Genomic DNA, 17,778 nt, shown 5'->3' on the forward strand with positions numbered 1-17,778 from the left:
TCTTAATTCTGTGACAGAGTGGTTCAGGCAGGCAATGTTTACTGCTGTAATGTTTCTATGTCTTCCCCCCCAAAATGAAAACTAATTAAAATTATACTTTCAGAAAGTCTTAAAACCCTGCAGATGGGGTTTCTGCCTTCTAATTTCACCATTACTTAATTCTCATTCATTATGCTGGAAACTTTTGGATTACTACACGTCGAGTACACAATGATGGTGATGATCGTAATTAAAGTACAGATAAAAGTCAAGCCAGCTGTTTTATTAAACACATGCTTCTAAAAACCTTGAGAGAGGTTAGATAATGAATGCACTGAGAGCATTCGACTGCACAACTTAAGAAACAAATGAGAGCTTTGCTTTAAAACTGCATAACAGTTTCTTGATTCCTTTTCACACTTGTCCAGTGATATTTTTAGGAACTACAGCTTACAAAAGAGCCAGTGCTCTATTGCAGTCACTTTTCAAGGCAGCTCCGGCTAGCTTTACATTCTTTTTATCTCCTTTCCTTTTTTTCTCTCATTATCTTCTTGCTTTCTTCTCTTCTCCTCTTAGTTACCGGATTCCGTGGATCATAGATCTCGAAAGTGTCTTCATCCTGCATGCTTGCATCTTTCACCTTTCTGCTTCTATCTTCAAACTGAAGCACATGTGACATCCTACAAAAATAAAATAGCTCAAACTCAGTGGAAGAACAGAAAGTTTTGATACGTAATTATGATATGCATGGCAAGATTTTTGCACTGTGACTTATTTCTGTGCGTAACAAAAAAGATCCAAGTTTTGCTGGTTTTTGTTGTTGTTGTTGTTTGGGTTTTTTTCTTTCTTAGTAGACCATAATATTACATGGTAACCACTTTTGTGAAGACCCGTTTTGAAAAACACAGCTAGAGTTTGCCCTGCTGGGTTTCATTTCACATACTGAACTCTCTCGTCTTTTTCTATTTAACATCAATTCTTCCCAAATAATTTTCCTAGGAACAGGGAGTGTTTCTCAAGCTTTCCTATTGGTCACCTTGGACTTCCTTCCACCACCAGGGTTTTACAAAAGGGGGGAAGCGTTTGCAAGGAAAACGCTTGAAGCAGGTACACAGAAGATCATAAAAGGAATGCTTCATAGAATCATTTTGGTTGGAAAAGACCTTTAAGATCATCAGGTCCAACCATTACCCTAACACTACCAAACCCGCCACTAAACCATGTCCCTAAGCACCTACATGTCTTTTGAACACCTCCAGGGATGGTGACTCCACCAGCTCCCTGGGCAGCCTGTTCCAATGTCTAACCACCCTTTCAGTGAAGAAATTTTTCCTAATAACCAATCTAAATCTCCCCTGATGCAGCTTGAAGCCATTACCTCGTCTTGTCATTAGTTAACTGGGAGAAGAGACCAACACCAGCCTCACTACAACTTCCTTTTAGGTAGTTCATGTCCTGTGGCTCCACCTTAACTTGGTTCAGATCACACTTTTTAATTCTTTGAATATAAAACTAGACTAATGCTTTGTTCAATCCAATGTTTTTTCTACTGTTGATTAGGAATTTTCCCACCATTAGATAATTCCCCACTTCAGCAAATTCCCAGTAATCTGAAAACATCACCTTTACAACCTTGAGAGCTGGGCCCATGTGAATCTCAGGAGGTTCAACAAGGCCAAGTGCAAGGTCCTGCACCTGGGTCAGGGCAACCCCCAGTGTCAATGCAGGCTGGGGGATGAGTAGATTCAGAGCAGCCCTGCTGAGAAGAACTTGAGGGTACTGGTGGACGACAAGCTGGACATGAGCCAGCAGTGTGCATTTGCAGCTCAGAAGGCCAATCGCATCCTGGGCTGCATCAAGAGAAGTGTGGCCAGCACGTCAAGGGAGGTGATTCTGCCCCTCTACTCTGCTCTGGTGAGACCCCACCTGCAGTGCTGTGTCCAGCTCTGGGGTCCTCAGCACAGGAAAGACATGGACCTGTTGGAGTGAGCCCAGAGGAGGGCCACAAAAATGATGAGGGGGCTGGAGCACCTCCCTTATGAGGACAGGCTGAGAGAGTTGGGGTTGTCCAGCCTGGAGAAGAAAAACTCTGGGGAGACCTTATCACAGTCTATAAGAAAGATGGGGGCAATCTTCTTAGCAGGGCTTGTTGCATTAAGACAAGGAGTAATGGTTTTAAACTGAGAGAGGGTAGATTCAAACTTATTAAGAAAGAAATATTTTATGATGAGGGTGGTGAAACACTGCAACAGGTTGCCCAGAGAGGTGGTAGAAGCCCCACCCCTGAAAGGTCTGAGCAATCCGCTAGTTTAACATGTCCCTCCTCACTGCAGAGGGTTGGACTAGACGACCTTTAAAGGTCCCCTCCAACCCAAACTATTCTACGATTCTATGATAACCTAGAGTTTGTTAGCTGCAGTCAGTGGCAGGAAAGCCTGGAGCTTGTCAACTATGGCCTTATTAACAGGTGTCACTGAGGTGAGAATTAATACAGAAACTTTCAGAAAACTGAGTTTTAACTTGGACAAAAAAATCTTAAAACAAAAAGATAAATTATTTATTCCACTTAGAGAAAGACAGAAGTGGGAGGAAAAGAGAAGAAAAGTTGACCGATCGTAAACCTGTTGATCTTCACTGACAAGTCAGCAAGACTTCTGAATATACAGTCGCAGTCAAGCTGCTATTTATGAACCAGGGAAGAAGTATGAAGTTCACACATTCAATTAAAAAAACCCAACAAAATGGATTAATAGACTTTTCAGCGTAAAAAACCCCCATGCCTAGGCAAAAAACCCACTTACATTTGGATTCTGCATTAATCAATTGCAAAAATGTCTTAAGCTTTGATGGGACAACTTAATAAGAATTATACTGAACTGAATCTAAGCATATCAATCTTTATAGCATTAGATGTCTTTGTGACAGAAAATCCAGAAAAAAAAAAGTCAATATCAGAATGAAAGTTTTGTGGCCAATTAAATACTGCTTTATCAGTCTCTTGCAACATGTATGAGGTCTTGAATGCAACAGGTTTTTTTCAAAGAGTTCTAGTGCAAATCTCCTTACATAAAGAAAGAGATGGAGGGAGAAGCAGCTCAGTTACTGTGAGTTACAATATAGTACTATTAAAGAAACCAGACAAAATTCAAAGCTGTCAAGTATATGGGACCTGTTTGAATGCTTTAGAAAAAACAAAAATTTGAGACTTTTCATCACAATTGATTCTTGACATGTGGGTTTCATAAATCTCTTATTGTACAGCTTTGTCAGCATGCTTGAATATTACCCTGTCCTATGGAAATACTGCAGAGTTTTTTCCAGTGTATAAACCTTCAGTAGTTTATAGCCCTGTACACACTACTAAAACCTAAACTTACTTTTTTAGTCATATCTACAATTCAGAATAACATAATGTACCATCACAGTGACTCACAATTGCGTATTTGTAGCTTAATTATAAAAACATTGTCTCACTGTGGAGGGACTGAAGTAATTTATTTTAGTTAACATGCTTTCTGCATTTGTCATAATCTTCTGAACTTATTAAAGATGAGCATTTGAATATTTTTTTAAGAACACAGACCAAATCACACTATCATAGTCTGAATTCAAATACAGCCCTGAAGAGATGGAGTCATCCCTTGGTAAGCGGTTTGGAGTGTGCTATATGAGTGCACGTAGAAGTGTAGACACACTTAGCCATTTCATCAACTCAGATTTTCAAAGACTGTCACAGCACACTTGCAAAATACCACTAATAAAATTAAAAATAAATACATCTCTAATTCTTGGGTCAGGCCATACTGCGTCCCAGGTAGTTTGCAAATTAGATGCAGTAGGTTCAGACTAAGAAATGTTTACTTCTCTCCAAGAGCTGAAAGAAGTCATAGTCTCTGACTCCTATTCATAACTTTCCACTGAGGTATTCCCAGCTGTGATTAAAAATAAGCCAATATTAAGAAACTTTTTGATATTCCCAGAACCAATTTCAGATGCTTCTTGTGTTGTACAGGCTGTTTAAAACCCCAAAGAGACACCAATATGGACCACAACTCCTAGTACTACCATTCTTTTCTCAGCTCAACATGGCTTGCAAGTAACATGCTACCTACTTTTCTCAATTACCACAAATGCACTATATATTTAAAAGAAAAGCAATGGGCGGTACTCAAGCACTACTGCTTTCCTTAAATTATACTCTATTTGCCATTAACATTTTTCTTCAGATATTGTAAATGTGTATGCTAAACTATAAGCATTAATGTTCCTCCCACCACTCTCATGATATGTATAGGCAGTGGATAGAAATACAGCTCATGTGAACAGATGAGAAAACAGATGAGTGAATCCACAGATCAAAGGAAATGAGATCTCTCTCTCCCAAGAAAAAAAAAAATTTGGCTGTTCTGGAAGAATTAACTCACTGGCACTCTTTTCACTTCCAGCAGAGTAGTGGGTGGCACAGGAAGAGGAGAGACAGTTGAGAATCTCTGAGACGCAGTTGAGAGATAAAAAGAAAAATAAATTGAGGAAGGTAAAGACTAAAAAAGGGATAGGAATAAGAAACAAAAGCAGAGAAAAAAAGACTGACCAAAATGTAAATAAAATGAAGAAAAATGTCGATTTAAGATTTCACTATTGCTATAAATACCCTACTCCTCAGCAGTCTCCTGAAGTTGATTTCATTTCTGCAAACCCCAAAAGTGGTATTTTCTAGCTTTCAGGTGAATGCAGTATTATTAGCCTACAATATTTCAGCATTCAAATGTTAACAATGGAGGTAATGTATTATTGCTGCTCTTGCACACAGCAAATATCTCATCAATTCTAAGCAAGCAAAACTGGCAACAACATGCTTTAAAAAATATTACACAAAGTCAGACTGTACACTTCTGTTAATTGTGACTAGCCCTTTGAAATTGTATTACAAGTACTGGAGGATGAAGAAATTGGTTTAACCTCTTCAGAATAACCAGCAAGTTATGGGTCCTCCGTAGGCCAAAGAATTAATTGTTTGAATTTTCTCTTGGTATAGGCCTACACATGAAATGATCAGAACAGAACTTCTGAAGATACTTCTAATGTAATGCTTTTTTGAGTTATTCTATTTGAATGCTAAATGCTCTGTTTTACCCCAAAACATTCACTGCAAAAATAATAAGAAACTAATAGTTTCACTAAGTATGGGATATCCAGGTTAAAAAACCCCAATAGATACTCTAGTTTTTGCAAAACTAACAACAAAGTAAACTATTCTTGGTCAAGACTAATGTAAAAGAGTATCCTTCCATTGTTCAAGACAGTACTGAGCATTTTATTCTCTCTTGAAAGAAGATTTAGTTGTAAGTAACCTTCTAAGAGAAAGGGAAATCAATGAAAAAGATCATTCAGTTCAAAAGATAACCAAAGCACTGGGGAAAAATGTGATTAGTTCTCAAAGTATCAGAATTAGAAATATGTAAAACTGTGATGACTTAAGATTTTAAGCAATTAATATTTTTCTATAAAAAATTCAGTTAATCTAGTTTCATACTTCATTTGTTTGCTAACATTTCATGTAGTATATTTACACTATATCCTTGGCCTCTTCACAAAAATTGGAAGTAGTTTGATGAAAGAAGCTCCATGTTTTAAATAGACAACTGCTCCTGATAGAGCAGATTGGTATGGAAGACTGTAATGCAAACTCCAGATGTTGTTCCAGACAGTGTACCAGTGTAGAAAAACTACACAACATTTACTATAAAGACATGGGAACCACCATACCAGAACAGATCAATGATCCATCCAGTCTAGCATCCTGTCTCTGGCAATAGCTTGTACAATATCTGATGCTCTAAAATCACTTCCCCAGTTACACAGTCAGGCAGTATTGTATCACCAGAGCACAGAGTTGGAGTGAGGGGAAGGAGAGGAAGGCATTTCTAGCACAAAACCACTCTGATTTTTATAACATTCAACATTCTCTGGACACACTCCTTTCTCTTTCGTCCCTCCTTCTCTCCATTCTGAGTATGTCCAAACTTTACTGTTTAAATGTGTCATTGAATGAAATGAAGTTGAGGTGCTTTGAAAAGGTGTGTAAATACGTAGGAAGCTTAAGCTAGGCTATCAAAGACTTAGAAGATTATTTCTTCATTCTTCACTAGGTTTGCTGGCAATAAATAAAGTGTAAGACTTCCAGACAGTAAATGTAATACTAGATATCCCTTGAGTAAAGCATGGATCATCTCTGAATTTAAGTCAAACAGTAGTCCATTCCAGGCCCAGATGCCTAGTCCAAATAAGCTTAGATGTGGAGGAATTAACAAAAAATAAACAAACACCCCCCCACCCCCAAATGCTCTGAGTTTCTCAGGCATGCCAAACAGCTAGAAGCAATAAATATACGACTTCAGCAGAACAATTCGTTAATACAAAATTATTTTGTATTAACTGAAGCAGTGGGCCAGCCAACATTATTTACATATCCAGGTTTGACCACATTTTAGCAGTAGAGGGTGAAGGTGAAGAGAAATTTGGAGGTGGAAAAAAGAAGATTTACAGCAGAAGGGTTTTTTTTCTTTCTTCCTTTAAATGTTAGAGGCAATACTAAAACCCAAACACACACTTATTTTTTGCCAAATAGAAAAGAAACCCCTCTTTCCAATGTGTTTCTAATACAGACCTCTGGCATTCATTTATCCTTTATAACAATCAAGTGAGTATTTTGTCAACTTTTAAAAAATGTAGTTGAGTAAATCAATGGCCTTAGCAGGAGAGACCTAATATAGAGCCAGTTTTTCCAGACTAGTGGAGGAACATTGGCGCAAGTCTGGACGGGAGGAGGGGAGCAAACATGGCTTTAATCCATCTTTGTGCCTCACTGGCATGAATTACAGCAGCACTTTTTCTTTCGTTCCCCAAGCTAGCATCGGCATGTGAAAAAGCCTGCTGCTTAGTTTTCAGGAGCTTACTGTGTTTGTCACAGTTAAGCTTCTGCAACTGAATCTGCAGAGACCGGTGCTAATCTTAAGGAAACCATATTTCATAATCCTCAGTCTGAGGTATTACAGCAAAGAAAGAGACTGCATTTTAGAAAATGTGTATAAAGGTGGGTTTATGAAAGAAACATAACCAGTATTTTTAGGTGTTTATCCAGATGAATTTCACTATCCAAAGTTTAATAGTAGACGCTGTCTTAAAAAGGAAAACCTGGAAATCAAATGTGGAAGACATTATCAACTTTATGTGGAGGACTTAGTAACAGTGCGTCATGATTTAGTTCTTAAGATAAATGAAATCTTGCAATATAAAAACAGTCTGGCTAACTTCAACATTTACCTCATTCTGAAATTGCTATTTCAACTAAAATAAAAACCCAAACCCAAACCAATTCTAGCCTACTGTCTTCAACACACATTGGAAAGGTGGTGCTTTGATATGTTTTTATAGACATAAATCTCTTTCTCAGCCACAAAGCCTTTTACTGGGAGAATACCCAGTCCTAACTGCACCAGATTTCTCACTGAAACCAATGCTAAATATTCAGAGAGAGGTTTTCCTTGTATTATCAACAAAAACATTTTTTTAAAGAAGATAAAGGACATAACTATTGATGCTGGAGAGAGAATACCTTTACTGAATATACAGATTTTTTGTTTGCTCTGGAGTAAAATATAACTATCTTTACAAGCTGAGTAAAAAATTATGCAAATTGCAATGAACGTCCTGGTAGAAAGGACTTAGCATTAGCACCCAGCGTTGTCACAATATTTAACTGGCCTTAGTGGTAGTTTTGCAAAATTTGGAACTGGGAACAGGATACAGAATTTGACATATATAAACCAGGCTGCACATTAAATAGTATGCACTGAACTTCAGTGAGGTTTTTGTCCACCAAAGCAATAAATTAGTAAAACCAGACCCATTCTCTTTATTTTTTGCTATAATCAGGTGATCAGATCTACGCAAAGTGTCACTGTAGAAATCAAAATAATATTTTGTGAACCAGAAGAAGGTATCTTTAAAAGCCTTCCAAGAGCCACAAGTTTTTAACCAGTCTATTTAAGTGAACAGTGCCACTGAATTCCCACTTCAAGTGTTTTTAATCCAAACTATCTTAAATGAGGTTTGTCACAAATAATTGAGATGACAATTGTCACGCCAACATTAGTAATTACACAACATGCACATGAAACAATGTATTAACCAAGATCTGAAATACCTTTTTGTTTGAGATGGAAGACCTTTACTCTCACATAATTTTCACAACAACCTTTTCAACTGTAAGTCTGAAAATACCTTTCAACTGTAAGTTGAAAGGTATTTTCAGGCATTGACTTACACACCTAGATTTTTTTAAAAATGCCTATTTTTCCTATCCTTCAAATTAACCAACACTCAGAATACCTCAGGCTCAATGAAGGTAACTAAACTTAAGGATTTTAAACTGAAAAACTATGTGAAAAAACATCATCTTATTCCAAATTCCCTTTTTACTCATTCTTTCTTGTCCCACAGTGTATCTGAAAGCTGAATGGATTTGTCTTACTTTATATAAAAAGAAAGTAAGTTTCAGAGCCTAGATATCCTCCCAAAAATACTTAAGTGACTGTCCCATTTACATCTGTCGATTAGTTACAGCTCTGACAGTGTTCCATGGGGAAGGAAAAATCTCTTTTAAAGATTAAGAAGCTTTGTAGTTCACATCCAACACCTCACATTTCACCCAGGAAACATTGCAGTGGTTCAGTTATGAAGCACTGGCATCACATCCTATTAATTAAATGAACTATGTAGCAGCATGCTGGCAGTCACAGTCAAATTCTAAATAGCTGCAGAGTTCGCTACTGAGAGGAGATATGGGCCAGTGATGAGATCTGAATCCAGAAGAAATCCTAAACTTCTAGCCAGCTGCATAACGAAGGAAAAATTACTGGGCTCCACTGTAACAAAAACTCTAAAATCAACTGGAGGTCTATTTGCAGCCGTGACTGGATGATCAGAACTTTTCAATCAATCCACAAAAAAAATCACCATGATTTGCTAGCCTGTGTCTTCCAGGTTTTATAAGGTACTGTAAACTTGATTAGTTTAGTATGCAATGTATTTGTTTTTTCAGTGGTATGGAGTGCTGCTCCTTTTGAGTTTTGGCTTACTTGATCACGACACCTAAGCTTTAAATTCAAGAATGGTACCACAGTTGGTTCGTAAACCTTCTTGTGCATTTATCTGTGAGAATGAACAAAATGGACCCTTCATAGAAATATGGTAAGTTGGCTTGGCAATTAGGTGAGCTTTAAAGAAGGAAAATGGTGTGTTCTTTTCTGCAGAAAATTCCATCAGCTCAAAAATTGACAGGATTGTAAAATTTCTCAGGAATAGAAATACTTCAGTATGGCAATAAATCTAGCAGTTTCAGGAAGCCTCTGCTTGTTTTCAAAGATCAGAGACAGAAAAGCGGAAGATAGTCCAGAATTTTGGTTAAGGATATGACAAGTGGATATTCATAGAAGAGAATCTGTTCCTTCCACAAAGACCAGTATTCCATCTGGAAAAGCATAGATATATATTTCTTACATATCATAAAGATGTAAGACTGACAAAAATTCAAATGCAGAGCCCTATTTTTAGGAGTAGATGGCCATAGTTTAATATCAAAGTGAAAAAACATTAATGTAGTAGGGTTGGTTAGTTCACTTCCACTCATGACTTTACTGGTGAAGAATATAATTACAGAACATACACAGAATATGAAGTTTGTGAAGAAGTGTTTTGAAAGTTTATTGGAGTATTCAGATTTTATGTGATTTTGGCAAACATTAGCAGTAGTTGAAAAACAGGATACAATTCAGAAAATGCAATGTCTGAGTTTCGGTAAGAGCAGACAACAGCACGGGTACAGGACAGAGGTAAGTAGGCAACCATTCACTAGGAAAAGATTTGTGGCTTAGAAGGGACTCGAAACTAGGCATGAAACAAACAATGACAAATAAAATAATCCTTCCACTCAACACTGACAAAGACTTAGCTGAGTGTTGTATCTAGTCTCAGATTTGATGCTTTGAAAGAGAGATGAACTACTCAGAACTCTCAGAATTACTTGATGTGAGGGTGTTGCAGTGTACTAAGTATCATTCTTATCCTATTTGAAGATGAATATTTTGCACAGATTAACTAAAGCCATCAAACTTTGAATACACTTGATTGCATCTGAACTTTTTTCTCCCATAGCTGGATTCTCTCTATGGAGTTCACAGGATCTGTATCATCAGCTTCACTATCTACAGTTGCCATAAAACTTTTTGGACTGAAATTTGGGGATTACTATAGCTGTAACTATTCGATATTATAAGAGTCCTGAAGTGGCACTAGAACCTGACTGGGTGTCACATGCATGCAACTTTACGCAGTCCAAGTCCTAAAGAAGATGAGGAGCAGCAGTGTTCCGTATAAAGTGTAGCCTGTGCAGTGTTCTCACTTTCAAATTCAGGCCTATCCAGTAATCCAAACGTGAAGTACCAGCTGGATGTTCTCCTGTGACATATTTGTTTTTCATACTACTAGTCTCTAAGCAGATGACACCTCACTGCCACTGTGATGGATTTCATCTACACTTTGGGGAAATGTCTTCCTGGGTAAGTCTTTAAGCCCAGAATGAGCGACCCAGTTCTGCCAGGTCGTCTCTACCTACCTCTGCTGCACTCTGCACAACCTTTGTGAAACAGAATAATGAAGTCATGCATCTGACTCTTATTTGGACTATAATCAAATAAAGAACAACTAATGATCAAATAGTACTGAAGACATCTGACAAATCATTAAAAGAAAAGCATAAGCAATAGTTCTTGATAGGGACAATCATGCTTGTGCCTGGAAGAACTAGGATCATGCACGCCTTCCTGAGGTACCCAGATGCTGTAAAAATGTGTGGGTCTACTTGTTTGCAGGCATTTTTATTGTTCTGACTACCCTTTCTAGCCGTACATACCATGTTTATTTTGATACTTTTGAATTCTGTAGGGGAAATTGGATTTTGATTGCTGCATACAGATATATAGATATATAATCATTCTCACATAGCAGTAGTTTGCAATAGAATGTTTCAGCAAAAATTCTGGTATTTTATGTTAAACCTTGGTACTATGCATTTCTCTTCAGCTCTCTTCACAACACTTCCTCAGATGCCTTCTTAGACAGTAGAATCTGGTAACAATTATCAAACACCATACACAGTGTTTACAATAGAGTCATATTTCTTCTTTTTTCTTGCATAAAAAATAGAATGCTGCTGAAAAGTGCCCAAACGTCTGCTATGCTCTATGCCAATACAGCAGCTCAGCCAAATATGCAGAAAGAAGTTTGCCAAATAAAAGAAAACATAACAAATTGGTAATGGTTTCTATCTTGACAGAAAATGAAAATTATACCTCAATGTGTGGCCACTCATGTGGACACATAAAAATGTCTTAGAGGCAATCATTTTACCTCAGATAACACACCCTGACAGTACAGCAATGTATACTGGCAGACTTTAACTTCCCATAAAAACAGCAACATGACCTGCAAAATGGCCTGGAGGAATTGCATAATTTGTGCATATCATATATGCATATGCCATACACTAATTATATGTAATAAAAACCTAATAAAGTAGAATTGTCTTTGAGGAGAAGATTGGAATTAAGAAATAATTTTAAAATGTAAAGTCACTACAGTTATCTCAAATACTCCAATACAACAAAGATAGTGAAAATGTACTCACCTCAAAATATGAAACTTAACTTTCCAAGCGATTCTTACAACTGTTAGTAGCTTTTAGAAGACTTCATTGCTTTGTTAATGTTGTATGTGTTTATAACCAATTTGTATAACACGTACATTTCAGTTTATTTAGCTTCAAAGTAAATTCTTTGAAAATACGCTAATTCGTCCGTAAAGTTAACGTGCACATTTGCTGTGCTGCAAAATTAATAATATAATAATAATGATAATTGTAGGTCCCTTCCAACTGAAACAGTTTTTCTATAATTCTTGGAGAACTTAGAAGCACACCGGTAGCTCAGAAGGATCTCAAAATATCAGTGAAATCCAAGGACCTCAAAATTTATGCTGTATGTTATCCTCAAAGAGCCTGAGATAGTGAAAGACATAATGAGGACTATGCGGTTTGAAGAAGCAACCAAATAGATGGTGACAAGAGAAAAATTAAAATAACAGCAAGTTAGTAATAAGAGTTATTCTGAAAGTGGCAAGCCTTAGGAAATTATTTTCTCTATTGTTTCAAAAACAATAATCCAAAGCCAAAATATTTGTGTTTTGATTTATCTGTTAAAATAGCCAAAGAATACAAGCAAAGAAAGCAAGCCTGTATTTCCAGATAATGGAATTAACATTAAAAGTAGAAAGAAAACTTACACTTCAGAAGCCTAACCTGCATTTATACTATATTCTGTTCTTCTTAGGTACAATAAATAAATAAATGGATAGATAGATAAATAAATAAATAATTAAATCTAGGGTAAGGGTGGGTTTGTTTAGATTCTAAAGCTATGAGAAATGCTCAGTTCTTCCTTGAAAAAAATAAAATAATTTTAAATAAAGAATATAATCAATAAAATAAAAAGCACAATGTTCAAATTGCTGTTATTTTAAAAGAATTACAGGATTTTTAATAGCCTACTTCGCAACACTTAAGCACATTTTCAGTGATGAAATGCCAAGATGTCTGTTAAGATGAAAGCAGACTACACTACTGCTCACAAAGAAACACTCAAAAAATGCACTCATTACACACTACTTGTGTAAAAACATTATTTTATAAACTACAAGAATTCTACACTCAGTGTTACACTACCAGTGTTACTTTCTGCCAGTACATGTGTCTGAAGTTCTATGCAAATCTCTTGTGATGTCTCAGCTCGATTCAGTGAAAAGCAGTAAGGTGTAAAAGTAAAGTTGCAGAATCTGAGTAGTTTTATCTGACTAAATTAAAATATATGCAATGATTCATTATGTATATGATACAAACAAGAAAGGAAAAGTTATCTAAGAGTGATCTACAATTTTAGTCTCATCAACACAACTGGTCTCAGAATTTGCAATTCAGCTTACCTTTCACAACTAATGATTTAAACTTTTTTTCCAATTTTTATGGAATGTATCTTCAGACTTAAGCTAGTCTGATCCAATATATAAAGAATTTAACATCTTTAGAATATAACTTATTGTAACTTGATTAACTTACAGACAGTTGAAGAATTTCATTTATCAACATGGGGAAAAAAAAAGTGAGTTAAGATGTAAAAAACATTTTTCCTTCCATATATTATCTTCCCTTACAGTATTTTTCATGGTGTCTTTTCCCACTTCAGTTTGTGTATGTTTTTCATTTGTAGAATGACAGTAAAAATAACTAAATTATTTAGGCTGCATTTCCTACCAATGCAAACTGTCTTCATATCTGAGATACACAACTTCATTAACATGGTTATCTTAGTTTCGTACGAGTCCTCTCAAAGCAGATGCAGGATGCTTTAATCACATCTAGTTACATCATTTATTTTCTATTTAAAAGGGGTGTGTTTAATGTACATGTTTGTACATTTTCGTTTTTCTCCTTATTGTAATTTAGTTTTTTTCAGGTCTAGTTACTGGTGCTAGTTTGGAGATTTGGGGGCAGGTAGGTTTCCTTCTCTTTTTTCCTACTGGTTTCCCTCTCTCAAGAAGGGAGCCTTTAGGAAGATCATAGGGGTATACCTGACATATTTTCACTTCGTAATTTTAAGTTATCTGAGATACAGAAATACCAGTTGTCTTAATATATTTGCCAATAACTTTTTTAAACTTTCTATTTTAGTGGTAGTTTCGCTGTAGCTGTGATGGCTTATGCATACAACTAAGGAAATGTTGTAAGCAGAAACAGCCTATTTTATTAGACCAGCTGTATTGCTTGCCTTATGAAAAAAGATGATCTGTCCTCACAAAACATTTTTGCTATGTTTTTTTTTTTTTTCCCTAGTAATTTTATGCAGGTATTTTTACTATCACCTATCAGCCTGCAGTCTAGGACTGCACGATCACACTTCAAATCGTGTTGATTTTTACCCCTTTCCCTACCAAAGGTGTGTTCTTTAGATGGAAGATGACATGAGACGGCATGGTACAAGATCCTTCCTTGACTGGGAAGTATTGAGGTCACAACTTCTGCAGTGCTTTATCAATTCCTGTGCTACCTCACTTCCTCAGGGGTCACCCTGCACTTCAGACGAGTCTATTAGTTTATCTTCACCTCATCCATCAGTCTTTAAAATACTTAACCACACCCAACAGTTTCAGTAGGACTTACAACTACACAAAGCAAAATCCATTATTTTCCAGAGTGCCGAACCAGTGCAATTTAGCCTGCTGCAGCAGCTGTCTTCACAATCGGTGTTTCTGATACCTCTTAAATTTACGCTTAACGGTGAGACTATGTTAGTGCAGTAGCATTTCCAGAAGTAAACACAGAAATCCAAATCCAAGAAACTCACCATCCTTCATCATTATCTACTTCAGGTTCGGAAGCCTCATTTTCAGGAGTTTCTTCAATTGCCTGGGTTAACTTTGATTTAAATCGGTCCAACAGTGCCAGTGTCTGAAATTAAATACATGGTTTTAGAGAAGTTATATATCTTTATATACAACAACAGCTATATACAACGTCTTTAAACTATTACTATTTTGAGAAATAGTATAGTCAGATGGAAGAGAGATCTTACGTATGAATCTGAAAGAAACGCTGCAGAGCAACAAGTGAGAGAGCGAGAGGCAGTGAGAGGGGGTGGGGGAGAGAGCGAGAATGCATTGAGAGTGGCCATCGAGAGAACAAGCCAGAGAAAGCAAGTAACATTGAAGCAGCATGAGCAAGTAGGGAGGGTGCCCTGCAGGTACGAGAGAGCACTTGTCTGGCTGCCTAGTGAAATCAAAATGCGTATTTAAGGCACAAAACCCCATGGCTAATTACAGAGCAAAATAGCTGATTAAACAACACTGACTGGTGACAATGAATTTCACTGTTTAAACCTGCTATTTTCTTCTTGTAAAGAAATTAATTGTTTAAATTACAGATCATTCAAGCTTTGAAGACCCAGTTTGATTGGTATTTATATACTTTACATTGCTGATTAAATCATGTACTAACACTGAAAAAAATTACAACTTTTTGACTCAAATATAATCAACCATCTTAACTAATTCTACAGATACAGGTGCTTATGGTGCATACACTAAGCTCATACTGATTTATATTCGGTATTTTATTCTCCAGCTGACATTGCCCCGTCTTTCAGCTAAACAAAGTCACCAAATCTCAGGTGACACACGAAGATTGTGAGGCAGGTCTTGTTTCTGATAATTTGGAATAAGATTTTGATTATACAAGAATTCTGTGCCTGAGCCTTGTGATGGGAGAGGTGGGTCTTCAAAAAAGGGGCAGACCATAAGAATAATTTGCACAGCCCACAGCTTATTTCTTGCTGATATTTGAGCCATTCCTGGAAAGGAAAGCATCAGGGAATAAGCGCTTGCTGAATTTATGTGACAGGCTATATTTGATCTGTAGGTAATAGGTTGGCCACCTATGTTGTAAAACACCTCTGTATGGCTGTTTAGTTTTGTTTGGTCAAGTTCTTCAAATTCAAAAGAATAAAAACTAAACAAGTATAGAAAACAGAAATAGGAAATACCAGAAGTGTTCACTGGAATCAAATTTCCTACTGGGAACAATCTTAACTTTAAGAGTTTCCTGGCTTTTGAATTCTTTCAAAAACATATTTTAGAACTGCCAAAGGCAGGTTTTGGAGAGAGGTTTTTTTGCATTTATTTTCTTTATTTTTTGTTTAATTTTCTGTTTAAGATGGGAGAAGGGAAATTTCAAAGATATTTGGGCCTGCCGATCATTCAAGTTCTAGGTTTCCGTACTATTGCAAACAAACCCCGTACTTGCAACATATGAGACATCAAATCTCTGTCTAGGCCACCAGAAGAAAACAAACTAATCCTTTTTACATCAAATTGTGATGAACCAAAGGCATATTCCTTGTGTCTTGTCTAATTTTCTCTGGTGCCAACATTCCTGTGAATAGACCAGGTGATGGAAATAATTTAAAAATATCTTAGTAGGCATTTTTTGCAGTGAGTGATTAGATGCCATACCATGGATCAAATAACTTTATAAATTGATCCTTGCAATATTATAGGGTTAGGACTTCCAATATCTAGCATTGTAAGGAGACACATACCTTTCCCCCTCTTCTTTAACTCTTGTACATAGGATGGAAAACAGTACTGTGCTGTAGAACGAGGTAGGAGGGATGCAAGGCTCTCCATAAGCAAAATGGATCACACAGAACTTGATTAATTATTGTTGAATAGTTCCCAGCAAGGTTACATAAATTAAAATTAAGATCTACTAAAATATACATCCCTGTCATCTCATCTTGTTTTCCTACAATGTCCAGGACAGGGCTCATATAAATTCATTAGAAGTGGTTTTAAGTCCCTTGATCCACATCACAACAGAACTTTAGTACTCTTTGATTCAAAGCTAATGGGCTTTTGAATGTACAAAGTTTCCATAAACTTCTTCGTTTAGAGCTAAATCAGCCTGCCACATGTATAAAGGTTTGCCAGCCGCCACTTTGAAGTTACTAAGCCTCAATTTTCCAATCTCTTCTAGCTTCAACAGTTGAATAAGAACATCTTCGTAGCTGAACTGATGCACTTATAAACGAATGCATTTGATGTACTCTGCAGATTTTAAGTTAATGGTATTTTCCACTTCACAGGCAGTTTCATACATTCAACAGTTTCAAACTTTCCTATTTTAGAAAAAACAAATATTTATGTCAAACTTTACTTTGCTCATATTTGCATACTGAAGTCTACATACATCCTAACTAGTTTTGAAAAATAATTTTCATTATATAAAAAGAGTTTTCTTTTTATACTACAGTTAAAAACTATGTTCATTTCACAACACCAAAAGGAATGGATGAATTTAATCTCTTTAAAACATACTTTAAAATGTTAAAAAACCCAGCTTGGACAGATGCCAAGTATGCAAACTTCTGTCCCAATGTTATCTTACGGCAAGCTGCAGAGCCAAGGAAAACACTGTATAGAAATGTAAACTCTTGTAAATGTAATCAAGGATACGTCTGCTAGAGCAGCATTTCCTTTTGGAAGATTTTACAGTGACTAAACTGATAGCACTTTCAGACACACATTGAAACCTCACTTATCTGCCTACCTAGGCAATCAAAATAGGGGATCAAAGAGTACATATTTATTTTTACAAATAAATAAATTCTTTTAATGAAAAATTAAGCATAATAGATTTTAAAACTTTATTTTTACACAAATGAAGAAAGAAACGTCTTCAGAACTTTTTTTGGGATTTTTTTCCCCGGTTGTCAAACTATTACCTGATCTTCGCGAGAAACCCCTTTCTTTGGCTGCTGCTTCCGCTTGTCTTCATATTTTCTCTTCTCCTGAAGGTATTCTTCAACAACACTGTTTGGAGCAGGTTCATCCTCTGAATAAGAAAACATATTTGGATAACAAATTACATTTGCTTTTATGATTTAGTATCATTTTGGAGAACATCTATGACTTCTGAAATATAAGCAAAACATTTCCATAAAATGTTTCAGTTGTATTGCTTTCTCAGCAAGCAGAATGATTTGCTACTTGCTGAAATGAAAAACACAACTCTGTACTGGGCAGACAACAAATCCAAAAATTTTTATTTCAGTTTTATTTTATTACAGAGCCAGG

General features: G+C 36.3%; 1 protein-coding gene across 3 annotated transcripts in view; it reads right to left on the reverse strand.

The window, feature by feature from the left end:
• Nucleotides 1–452: 452 nt before the first annotated feature.
• The window catches only part of CWC27 (CWC27 spliceosome associated cyclophilin), a 125,839-nt gene continuing 108,513 nt past the window's right edge, over nt 453–17,778 (reverse strand). For all 3 annotated transcript variants that reach the window (XM_086479531.1, XM_086479530.1, XM_086479529.1), the window contains exons 12-14: nt 17,427–17,536; nt 14,493–14,596; nt 453–659 (exon numbers count right to left, since the gene is read on the reverse strand). In XM_086479531.1, coding sequence (XP_086335657.1) covers nt 497–659; nt 14,493–14,596; nt 17,427–17,536 — 377 coding nt within the window. In that variant the 3' untranslated portion in view covers nt 453–496. The remainder of the gene's footprint in view (nt 660–14,492; nt 14,597–17,426; nt 17,537–17,778) is intronic.

The sequence above is a fragment of the Leptosomus discolor genome, chromosome Z, assembly GCF_034619465.1.
Source record: "Leptosomus discolor isolate bLepDis1 chromosome Z, bLepDis1.hap2, whole genome shotgun sequence".
NCBI classification, from domain to species: domain Eukaryota; kingdom Metazoa; phylum Chordata; class Aves; order Leptosomiformes; family Leptosomidae; genus Leptosomus; species Leptosomus discolor.